Source organism: Cibotium barometz, chromosome 8, assembly GCF_041138505.1.
Source record: "Cibotium barometz isolate CiBa-2024 chromosome 8, ASM4113850v1, whole genome shotgun sequence".
NCBI classification, from domain to species: domain Eukaryota; kingdom Viridiplantae; phylum Streptophyta; class Polypodiopsida; order Cyatheales; family Cibotiaceae; genus Cibotium; species Cibotium barometz.
In genome coordinates, this window is record NC_141053.1 from 11,910,350 (window position 1) to 11,923,318 (window position 12,969).

A 12,969-nucleotide genomic window follows, 5' to 3' on the forward strand; every position below is an offset into this window, starting at 1 on the left:
TTTTTGAAAGTACTGCATCGAACAAAAGGCTCTTGATTAATTATGGTAAAAGAGTACATTCAAATTTGTAATGTCAAGTAGGAGTGTCATTAACAAGATAGACTTGATTAATTATGTCAAAAGAGTACATTGGAGTGGGTATTGTCAAGTAGGAATGATCTTGACTATGTTACCCAATTCTTTACATTATTGTATTAGTCGCTCCTTTCTTCTATTGTGAATGAATCTATCCTTCCGTAGGCTGTTGTGTAAATTACATTTTCCTTGTATAGAAACAATTATCACCAGTGTTGAAGCTTCATCAATCACTTCAATGTCTATGACTTTGTCGTCCATTGCACTTGCGGCTTCCTGATCCATTGGCACCAACTCTCCATTGATGTAACGGGACCTGCTATACCAGAAGGACAAGATAAAAGATTGAGTTGCAATCATGTACTTCACAACTTCGCAACTACTATCTCCAGTGCAATGTTAAATTGGATATCGTCAAAAACTTTACTCAGCCATCCCTTATCAAAGAAGCCTTGCTAAGAGGAATGTGTCCAAATCTTTGCAAACAAGCATGGTCCTCGCTATCTTCACCTGAAATAAGCTAAAAAGTTCCACAAACACAATAATTGGTAAGTAAACAATAAATTTTACTACACGAGCTAGAATGCTCCCTCGTAGGGAGCGTTGCACATCCTTGAAGAGCTTGCTCTTTGCTGACTCCATTACTGAGGGGTCTGGGATATACCAATCCATGTAGTTCCACTCAGTTTGCAAAGGTAGCTCTTCCAAGTGGCCGATTGTGTTTCTTGTTGAGCAGATGGTAGAAATGATCATAGAAAAAGATTCCTATATCTACAAGGCTTTTGTTGGTCCTTCCCTCATACTGTAGCTGACCAGTGTGTGCGTAAACCACATTCATAATTCTAATGATGCACTGAACTGGCTCCCACTCCTCATATGATGAGGGGTACACATCTGCAACCATAGACGTGGACAGTTTACATAGTTCATTAGACCATTATGAGAAAATGAAAGATTGACAAGCGATAGATTTACTTACAGTTTTGTCTAGTGAGGGCAATTTTATGTCATCTAGATTCTCAAGCACAAGCTCATTATGCATATATATATGCTGCACTAAGACTTCCTTGATGGTTGTCCTTCCAGTCTCTATCTTGAAGTCTTTTACTCTTCCTTTCCATGACGCCCTAAATGTATTCTTGTTGCTTGTCTTTCTTTTCTTCCTTGACTGCATAAGGACCCATGTGCCCTTGGTGATCAACACTTGAGTCCACTGATTTTGTGCATTGAGAGAGTTGGATACAAGTATAGCAAAACACTTTTGATCTTGGTCTCCTTGCCCTAGGAATTGAATCATCTATGATGGCATTAGTGGGGCGAAATCGGGATGATATAAAACGAGATTTGCTACCCATCTTTTCAAGAAGGAATGGAGTACAAAAGCTCGAAGCTTCAGAAAATGGTAGAGAGGAAATGAAAAGAGCGTGAGATATTGTTTAAGGCCAAGAGGAAGTTTGAGAGGGGGGGAATTTTCCCTCCTTTGCAAAAAGGTATATTTAATACATGGATTCAAATAGAAGTTTCACTTCCCATAAAAGTGTAGGTGTGTTTAATGCATTCGGGTGTGAAAAGTGACTATCAAGTGTAAGTAGAGTACATTTTGACATGAGAAGGAAGAGTTTTTGGATTTAGAAAAAATAAATAACCTATTTTTCAACATAACGTTGCCTTCTTCTTGATTGGATGCGCTCCTTTTTCTCTCTCTACTAAAAGGCCCTACGAATGACCTCCAAAATGTCCTAATGGGAACTATCAAGTAGTTGATTATTCGAATAGCGTTTATGCAAAAGGCAATGAGAGTTCAAATGCTTGAGCTGTCTAATGAAATCTCATATCGACGACTCTTCTTCTGTCTCTACTTTGTGCAGCTGTGAAGCTACACCCTCTAAGACTCCTTCATGCACAAATTGCTTTAAGAACAATCTCCTAAGAGTGGTGAAGTTCAAGCATTACTCGACCTTGAGAGTTATGTACCAATACCCAGCCTTACCGTCTAATATTAAACTAAAGGAATTAGTCTTTGCAACCTCATTTTGTTCTCCTAGGGCCTCACACACTTGATCAAATACCTCTAGATGTCTCATAGGATTACCATTTACAGTGAACCTCTCGGTTAGCTTGGCTATTTGGACGGCCTTTCAATAGCTATGTCGACCCCCCCATCTCTCATAACAGACACTATGCTCTCAACTGTCGCTCTTACTAGGGCTTGTGCGCAAAAGCAACTGGGTCTGTAGTGGGCTTGTGCTCAAAAGCAACTGGGTCTGTGGTGGCGCAACAGGTGCAACAACTGCAAGTGTAACACATGGCACTGCATGAGGATACGTTTGTCTAAATCTAGGTGGAGCTAAATGTGTAGCATAAGGTGTGTGTCCTATTGGTACCCCAATAGGTGCTGTAGTCATGTGGGAATTAAGTACAATCGGTCTCACAACCAGAGTTGGTAGCGCATTGAATGACTTTAGGAAATGGATGTGTCATGGGGGCACTAGAATAACATGTGACAAATGGTTTATGTGAAGCTGATGATCCTCTCAAAATGGCCATAGTAGATATGCCAAGCTGGAGGGAGGAAAGTGGGGTGGTTTCTACCATGGTTGTGGGCCTATGGCTTAAAGGTAATTATGATATGTTAGTTTACCACTCAACCAAGTAGTGTTCTAGCAATGTCTTGGTTAGGGGTAGCTCTAGGATCTAGGAATGGAAATCTTGTGCTAGAATGCTCTTGAGTCCTACACGGCTTTGTGGGATAGAAGATGGGGGTGGGTCCATGGTATAGCCAGCTGATAGTATAAAAGTAGGATCCATCGAGGTCACATGGAGTGTTACCATTTCCCTTATTATGGGCACTCTTTCTTTGGATATCCCCACTTGCATCACAAGTCTTTGGATCCTTTCATGTTCGATGATCCTATGTATGTAATCGCAGATGCCCTACAAGTGTTCATCCTCTGTTGTGTCCCTAGAGACTAATTGAATAATATTTTTCCAACTAACACTGTAGCTGTGCCTAAATCCACAAGGGTTTCTATCGCCGCATCATAGTCCTAGTCTTCTGTAAGAAGACGTTGGTCCAAAACATGCACAAAGGTAGATGCAATGTTATTACATATATCTAGGCTATCGGGCATTACTTGTGTGGTCTTGGCTTAGGATTGACTTTGGGTATACTGAGCTATTAAGGCTACTAATCGTTGTCGTGCCAATTTCAAAGTCTCATGTTTTTTGGCTCTAGCAACCTTAATAATTGCGTATACTTCCTGCACTTCTTCTAATGTTCTGCTAGTTAGGCGTAGGCACTTATGCAAGGGGACATGGGTCAATGGTCACAGTTGGTGAAGGTGCATGGATAGGGATATCAACATGAAAGCTCCGTCCTTAAGGATGAGACTACACCAAGTGCCTCTCTAGATTCTACCTTAACTCCTCCATCATGTAGTTGGTATGTAGTAAGGTTTGGTTCAAAGGTAACAGTTGAGACCTAATCTCTAAGGTAGCTAGCTACGTGATCAGAAAGAGTGATGGCTAGCGAGGTTGGTAAAGCTTGGTTAGGGTTCTCACTTCTTGGGTGACTGGGGATCCTTTCATTGACTCGAAGTCAAATGAAATATCAGAGGCCCCTATTTTTACAGGTCCTTGTACAATGCTAAATTGGGTTCTGATATCGAAGGTCGTGAGCCTAGTGGAGACTGGTATACACCTAGCTCAATAAACACACTATCATCTAAATAGGCCTCTAATACATGTGCAGATTGTAAGTGCATGAGAATCTGGGCTTACTACAATCCAAGAAGTTTGAAAATTGGTTTCTTTAAAATTTTCCTTTTGTTGAGAAAACTTGTCCAAAATAGGTTTCAAATAGTTCAAGACACCTTGGAAAAGTTTGGGTATGCACTTTCTTGAGATCCCCAGGCACCAATTTGTGAATTCACTATACAAAATTTAAATTTTTGAGGCTGTTGTACAGGTTGCACCAACGTGATCCCCACACCCTAAAATGGGTTTCTAGAACTTTTAGCTTTGATTTTTTTTTAAATTTCCCATATTTGTTTTTCTAACCTATCTTTTCCCTTTTCCCCTTAACTTTTTCTCTCTTTTTCTTAAACTTCTTTTACTTTTTATCTGTTGCTTTTTATTTTTTATTTTTTCCCCCAGTTATGGTTTACTGTTACATAATGTCCACCCTTTACTTAAATGGGGATGCTCGGATGCTAGTGTGCCATCTAAGTGAATTGGCATCGTGGGTGACCCCGTATTAAATACTAGTTACCTAGTGTTATTGGTATGTAGCTTGAGACCATGCTTGATGGGTGTATGCTGTTGAGTTGTTGTAACAAGTGTTGCCATGCTTGACAATTGTGTGTGGTCAAAGTGAAACAAGTGACTACGCTAGACAATTGCATAGAGTCAAAGTGTAACAAGTTGTTTATGCAATGATGTGCCATGCTAATTGAAGTGTAACAAGTGATAATACATGCCATGCTAGATGATGTGTAAAATGATACTCTCATCAAGTGTAACAAGTGGTGAGTGTGTGCTATGTTTGTTCCTATTAATGTTTCATATTGGGATTAATTATTGTGGAGGTAGCAATTAATTGGAACAACTAATGTGTTTACGTTTGTGAGAGATAGGTGATAAGCAGTGCACATGTCACACATGGAGGATCTTGTCTATATCATCCCGGATTATTTTTATTTTATTGGCCATGTGCCAAATGATTGTACATATTATTTATGCATGCTTGTGCATGGCATTGCTATATTATTAGCACATGTGTTGGAAGAGTTTTTGTTATTTACACAGTGTGTGAACAAGCTCTAGTGCTTGAGCTATTTTTGTAAAAATGAAAAAGCAAGCCAAAATTTGTACACACAACTATTATTAGCTTCTTGGGCTACATATTAAATACAAATCTCAAAACACTCATCTCATGGAAGTGGGAGCTACACGTATTAGGTGGCACCCAACAGTGTCTTAATGGTGATGTTTACTCTACCTTATGTTTTATTTTATGCTATGCTCAATCTTGTCAATTTGATTTAAGTCTATGGTTTATTCTTGATGTATATGTGAGTTTAATTAATTCTTCAACAAGAAGTACATGAGGTCCCATGATAGTGGTATCAAAGCTATGAGTACTTGCACTTGAAGAATAGGGAGAAGCTCATAAAAATCCAAAGGATAAAGAAGACAAAAGCTTAAGGACTCTTGCACAAAGCTTGGAAGGTTTATGTGAATTTTTTGAGCCATAGGGTGGAGAAAAATACAAAGGGAATCACAATTCCAGTTAACCTATTTGAGCCAAATCTAGATGAATCTATCCCTAGGATGATAGGACCTATCAAACTCTTGTGAAGTGCCACAAAGGCCAAAAATCAAACCTTGGCACACTGCAACCGGACCTTTAATTTTCTTGAAGAGAATAATCAAAAGACTCATAAAAATTATATCAAATATCAAAACAACTACTTGAATTAAATTAAAAAAATTAAAAGCACATATCAAAACATAGAGCAAGAGAAAGAAATACATCACCATCAACACAAGGCAACACAAGACTGGGTGCAATCTTCCCCCCCCAACGTGAGTGGCTTCTTCTCGCGTGGGTATTTTTATATATTCCAAAAAGCAGGCTTTAAGCCAAAAATAAAGTATACATCCATATTTGGACTTTGCCATTTAATTAGGCTTTGTCCTCAATTTTAGCCTTGGTCCTCAATTAACCTTTATCCTCAAACCTTCTAAGGTTTGCATAATTCTTCTAATACAATAATCTAACCTGTGCACATATGCACATTACAAAAATAAATCAACTAATGCTCATATGCACACTGTACAATAAATTGACGCTCAAGGAGCAAGAAGAACATGACCTCCATGCTAACCGAAAACTTCAAGGAGCAAGAAGAACATGACCTCCATGCTAACCGAAAACTTCAAGGCTTACCAAAATGAAGAGTGCTTTATTTAATTTGAACAAGCCCAGTTGATTCAATTTGAACAAGCCAAACTAATTTTGGATGATAAGCATATAACATCTTTCGCTAAGACCAAAGAAGTAAATCTTGTGGATCTTGGGGAGGATCCTAAACCTGTCTACATAAGAAATGACCTCAACTTAGATAAGGAAAAAGAACTCGTAGATCTTTGTAGAGAGTTCAAGGACATCTTTGCATGGATATACATAGATATGAAAGGAGTTCCCCCTCAAGTAATCAAGTATATCATCCCCATTGCTAGGCCTGTCCAACAAAGAAAGTGACCAAGGAACCTTAGGTATATAGATCAAGTCTAGGAGGAGCTAGAGTATTTTTATCTTAGTGGAATGTTTGTACAAAATTGAACATACCAAATGGGCATCTATCATTTTTTTTGTTTTGTAAAAGAGTCTAAAGGTAAGAGTTTGCATTGACCCTGAAAAGAACGACAAGCTAAGAGTTTGTGTTAATACCAAAAAGGTCAATAAAACCACTATCAAGGATCAATGTATTTTATCTTTCATCAGATATGTACTAGAATGTAAAGTAGACAAAGAAGTCTATAGTTTTTTGGACCACTTTTGTGTGCATATATAGCCATTCGAACTAAGTAATGCCCTCGGGGAATTCCAAAGGTTGATGAGCAGTACATTCAAATAATACTGAGGAAGCTCCTAGAAGTATTTGTGGACAATATCAACATAAATTACTCATTGAAGGAGCATCTCAAGTGTCTTAGGATGGTCTTAAAGATATGTAGATTTTATAGGATCTCTGAAATGTCGAATTTGGATGTGTGATAGTGTAATCCTACTAAGGACATATTGTTTCAAAATAGGGCATCTTTATTGATAATAGCATAGTCAGACTAATCGTAGAATTACCCCCATTAGAAAATTCTAAGGGAGGAGAGAGTCTTGTGGACCGGCTTAGCACCATATCCCTGCAAATCAGCTAAGGGAACATGTGTGGGAAGCCACAAAGAAATTTGTAGAGAAAGTGAATGATGAAGCAGCATTGCAAGTTCACGTGGAGGAACTAATATTAGTCATTGAAGAATACAAAGAACAATAGAAAAAGATCACGCTATATGCAAGAATGGTCACCCCAAGCTTCAATCAAATGATGTGTGTTTGTATGAAAACCGCATAACTATGAGGGTGTAGACAAATTGAATCCCAGAGGTTACTATGGTTATTTTTGGGAGGATTTGGACGAGTGTAGCAAGGTTAATTAATATCGGTGCGGCTAGTTTGATAACAAGGGGGGGTGTTTTTCATAGGTGGATTTCCCCATTGTTTCCATCATTCTTTCATGATTAAGCTGACTCCGGTGCCAGGATGTCAATCATTTGTTGATGCCCCTTAAAGTCAATGGGGGGGAGCTAGAAGTTAGTGTCATCACTCTTAAAATATAATCCCAACTTGTTTGTTATCCTTTTGGCTCTTTTTCTTTCTTGCTCTCCACCTAGGGGCCAGCTTAATGGGCATCTCAAGGTCTTGTAAGTCCCCTAACCCTCGTCTGAGCCTCCCTTCCATCCAATCTTTTGAGTTTAACTCCTCCATCCCTACTGTGAGCCTCCCTTCCGTTTAATCTTTCAAGTCCTTCCATGGCGTAGGATTACCTACAAGTAGAGTTCCAATCTGGATTGGTGAGGAAAGGAAGTCGCAGATCTGTTGGCTCTGAGAGCGCTTCTTGGTGTTGGTATTAGGCTCATCATAGTCAGAGGAGATGGGGGTTTGTACTTCTAGATCATCCCATCAATTTGGATTGTTTACCCTCTGGAAGTTCATCTTCGATGGAAATACTAGGGTTTTATAGCCAACAAATGCAAGAACTATCCACCACGAAGGTCGAAAAATGACAAGCCTAGCAATCAGCCTAAGGGAAATTAGAAGCCATGGCTTAAGGTACACACTTGCTTTCTTGCCAAAAAAAACGTCGGGAAAACTACAAGATAGAGAAAAACACACATCATTGCAATCAGCCAAGGGAAATCAAAAGCCATGGCTTGGTGTACACACTTGCTTTCTTGCATAAAATGCTGGGGAAAACTTGTACTAATTGATGTGAAGTACATACAAGATAGAGAGAGAGAGAGAGAGAGAGAGAGAGCACACATCATTGCAATATTCACGAGTTAATTGAAAAGAAGAAGAAGGGAAAAAAAAAAAGCGCGTGTTACGGTCTCATATATAAAGAGAGTCGTCGACGAGCAGCAGCAGCGACGGCGGCGGCGGCAAAGAGCTAGCCTTTGGACGACGAACTTAACCAGAGTCCGTGCAACTGCCGCAGTAATTGAGGGTAGCCTCGCAATTTCCGTTGTTGAAAGCGTGGCTGCCGCACTTACCACAGCCGCCTCCGTTGTAGATCTGGGAAAACTGGTTCTTGAGATCGGCACCAGTCGTGGCGGGGTAGCTGCCTTGGCATCGAAAGATGGCCGTGCAGTGGCCGGACACGCGGGACGTGTAGGCTGTGTACGTGGTGCCACTGTCGAAGCGGTTGTAGGCTGTAATGCAATCGTTCTGGCTGACACTGCCGCAGAGGGCGGAGCCTGAGCAGTTGTCGGAATAGGCGGAGGCGCCCCACTCCGCCGCAACAAGGCAGGCCGCCATCAACGCAACCGCCACAAGCTGCTTGAAACGCAGCGCCATCTTGCAGACAACAGCAGGCGCGCGCTGCTCTAGCTAGGGAGCTAATTAATACTGACACTACTACTGCTAGATAATTAGCGAACGACTTATTTCCCTTCCCTTGCAGCCTCTATTTATAGGTGGTGGCCAGCTGCTTCGCTTGTGCACCCAGCACAGCTGGCGCTGTGCTGCTTGCGTGCACGCTGCCTCTTTCTCATTAAGTCATGCAGCTACTGCACGTAGTACCACACTGACCCCCCTCTCTCTTTTTTTAATGCAGTACTGAGGCGGGGTTGCGCCATCGACAGTGTTCGCAGCAGAAGAAAACGTTTTCCCCAACAATTCCCAAAAAACCCTTCAACCTCAAATTTCTGTAGATGTTTTTCTAAATTTTTAAAAGTTATTTAACAAAATTATACCTAAAATCCCTTAAAATATTGTATATATATATATATATATATATGTATGTATGTATGTATGTATGTATATATATATAATTGATTGATTAAATTATATGTTTTTCTAATCAAAAATACTAATTTTACCAGCCATTGAAGTTAAGGCTTATGCAGATCTCCTCATGCGGCATGCCTATAGGGTATCAGCCTATCATAATTTGCCCTCCAACTTGCGGCCTACCCACTTTGGAAATTGGCCCTTCCTACTTTTCGAATCCAGACTCCCCTCAGCCTTGCATGCAGTGTGCACACCCCCTTATACCATTCATAGTACCTACACTCTTCCATCATTTGATAGGTCAGTTTCTTAAGTTCTTGTTAAGATATGGATAATGGATAATGCATTGTCTAGATTCTGCACAATGATAGGTCAGTTTCTTACGTTTTTGTTAAGGTATGGATTTAATGGATAATTAATTGTCTACACTCTGCACTATGAGAGCAAGAACACAAACCTAATAGTGCTCCTTGAATCCTTTATGTAGATTACTGCACGGATAAGGATATAAGCATCGAAGGACGCACAACAATTGTGGGACTTGGGTGGTGGTTCGCCAATGACTAGCTCATCGATCAGCTCATTAACAAAGGCAAGCCAATCCATTATCCCATTATCAATTTTTACTACTAGAGTCTAAAACAAGTTTGAATTATGCTTTGCTATCCCAAGCATTGGCGACGTGGCCTGAGCGCTTGGTGCTCCATCGTTGCTTTCTTCCGTCATTGTGTCTTGCAAGTTGTTGTGCCCATGCTCGAATGCTACACTTGCCAAACTTGGGAGACTCTTAAAAACGTTAGGTAAATGACATCGAAGGCATAAGCATGCCAGTGTGCTTGCTCAAAATGGTGTTAATAGAGCACAAATAAAAGTTTATGGAATTTGGAAATTTGGAGAGGAAAATCATTGGGAAAAAAAAGTATGTTTATTTTTGCATGGGGTAAGATTCTACGTAGAGCACAACGGCTAGCCTGTCCTCACAAACTACTGACTCCTACCCCCCCCCCCTCTTGAGCCTCCTCCTATGATTTCCTCCTCCTTTGCCTACCCTCCTGTATGTCTAGCATACTAGGAAACAAAAATCCAGGCATTCCAAAGAGCATTCCCGAGAGTTAAAAATATCCCAATATCACAGAATAAGAAGAAGCACAAAATGTATTGTAATACAATCAAATATGAACTAAATCAAGACTAGCAACAAATGGAGAAATTGTTTAATGAATTAGGGTGAGTTTGGCCCAATATCTCTTACATCTTCTTTCAAATCCATAGTACATGCTTACTGGTCTATGTCAAGATCCATATATCCCATTGCAATGTCAACAAAAAGATCTATCTCACTAGCAACAGACTCAACATCATCATGCTCGGAATTATTTCCTTCCTCATTATCTTGAATATAGACACCTTCATCTTGATTAGTTGGTGGTATCTCCCGTTCTCCATCTTGTACTTGATCCTGCGCATGTTCATTTTTTCAACTGCCACTTCGTCCATGAGCTCTTCAACATCCCTATCTTGAAAAAATCTCTTTGAATGAGGAGCGACTTGTATGACATACCACCATTTCTTGTCATTTATATTCACGTGAAACACAACCCTGTAAGAAGAAACACATCGAGTGTAAATTAAACATGCATAAGTATGATATAATAAAAGCTTATGGTTAGAATTTACTTGTTCACAATGGTGAGGTAGCATAAATGTGTCCCTCTCTGTTTGCCAAAATTTTGTAGAATCGATCACCATAAATCCTTTTGGATGCCTCTTCACAGTTGTTTGAGTGCTTCCACACACATCCTTGATCCACTTTACATCCAATATAAAAATTTGGAATGTCATGAATCCAACCTTTAGGATGTTTGAATCATGCCACAACAATCAAGGATTGCTGCAGTTTCTTGCTCAGAGTCTGCCATAATCCCACAAGCTTGGGTATTTCTCTTTGTATCTATATGTTGACTGTGGAAATTCCTTCCTTCTCGAACCACATGGCATTGTATCCTTTGAATGGCATTGCTAGCACACTGCTTAATTGAGTGGTAACTGACATATTATAATTACCTTTAAGCCATAGGCCCACAACCACGGTAGAAACCACGCCCACTTTCCTCCCTCCACCTTGGCACATCTACTTTGGCCATTTCGAGAGGATCATCATCTTCACATACACCATTTGTCACATGTCATTCTAGTGCACCTATGACACATCCATTTCCTAAAGTCATTCAGTGCGCTACCGACTCTGATTGGACCGATTGCACTTAATTCCCACATGACTACAGCACCTATTGGGGTACCATAGGACACACACCTTTATGTTAGACATTTAGCTCCACCTCCAACGTATCCTCATGCAGTGCCATGTGTTACACTTGCAGTTGTTGCACTTGTTGTGCCAGCCGCCCACCACCACAGACCCAGTTGCTTTTGCACAAGCCCTTGAAAGAGCGACAATTGAGAGTATAGTGTCTGTTATGAGAGATGGGGGGTCAACATAGCTATTGAAAGGCCGTCTAAATAGCCAAGCTAATTGAGAGGTTCAATGTAAATTGTAAGATTCCTCCCCAGCCTCTCAAAATGTCCAGCATATTTCCCTGTAATCAATTCCCTCTTCAGAAATATAAGAGATTTTGTCTCTGCCTGTTTTGGCATAGAGAGACAAAATATTCTAGAGAGAGAATATTCAGATTTTGAATATTTTTGGATAGAAAAATATCTCATCTTATTAAAATGAATTCCCCTGAAATAGAAATTCAGAAAGAATTTTCCAATGTGCAATTGGAATTAATTGGAAATGGGTATAAAGGACCTTAGCCTAAGGGTCTAGATTTTCAAAAATTTTAGATTATGGTCCAATTAAGGTTCCTTTGGACCAATAGCATCAATCCATGTGTAGGGAGGAGATAAATCTAATTTGTAAAAGAAGATACCCAAAAATGAGTAAATGCTCACATAAGATGAAGAGTTGACTATGTACAAAGTTTATTAGTAAGAAACTATGAGTAATATAAAAAATATGAGATATTTTGGGTATCCAAAAATGAGTAAATGCTCACATAAGATGAAGAGTTGAAAATGTACAAGGTTTATTAGTAAAAAACTATGAGCAATATTAAAAATATGAGATATTTTGGGTATAATAATTCCATTTTGACACATATGTAAGGAAGGGGAGTCCATTAAAGGAGGTGCATATTTCACATGCTTGAATGAGTTTTAAACTCAAAATTAATGTGATATTTTTATCTCTCCTCTCTCTTGAATCAAACCAAATCAAAATGGAACCAAACTGAATAAAAAAGGAACCAAACTAGATCCAAATCTAGTCCAAATTCAACCAAATTGAATTTGGAAAATTCTAGAATTCAGTTAGCTTTGGTTAGAGCTTCCCTCTCCTATAAATAGAACATGAGTCCTTTGAAAAAAATAGAAGAATTTTACTATACTAGAGTTATGCTGAAATAATGCTAATTTCTACTATTCTCTAAAATTCTCTCCAAATTGAAGAAATTGGAGCTTCCCTCTTTCTTCAATCCCCATTGGTGGCTCCATCAACATACTAAACCAATTGATTGGTTGGGGGCCTCTACCGTGAACAAAGAATCAAGCAATTTGTAAGGTAAATGGTGAATTTTGATCTTTTCTATAATTTCTCAATGCTTCTCTCTTCTCAACCCCTCTCAAGCTTGAGAAGCTTAATTAGAATGGTTTTTGAATGCTATTGAAGTTAATTGATGAATGGTAGTGAAGAGTTACATAATTTGATGAATGCTATGAAGTTAATTGATTAATCATAGTTAAGAATTACATAAATTTTTATT

The 12,969-nt window shown here is 39.3% G+C and overlaps 1 protein-coding gene across 1 annotated transcript; it reads right to left on the reverse strand.

The window, feature by feature from the left end:
• Positions 1-8,179: 8,179 nt before the first annotated feature.
• Positions 8,180-8,783, reverse strand: LOC147635905 (meiotically up-regulated gene 117 protein-like). The gene has a single exon (XM_086801046.1). It carries the CDS (start codon positions 8,708-8,710, stop codon positions 8,324-8,326), a length of 387 nt encoding a protein of 128 aa, XP_086657172.1. The 5' UTR covers positions 8,711-8,783; the 3' UTR covers positions 8,180-8,323.
• Between the last annotated feature and the right edge of the window lie 4,186 nt (positions 8,784-12,969).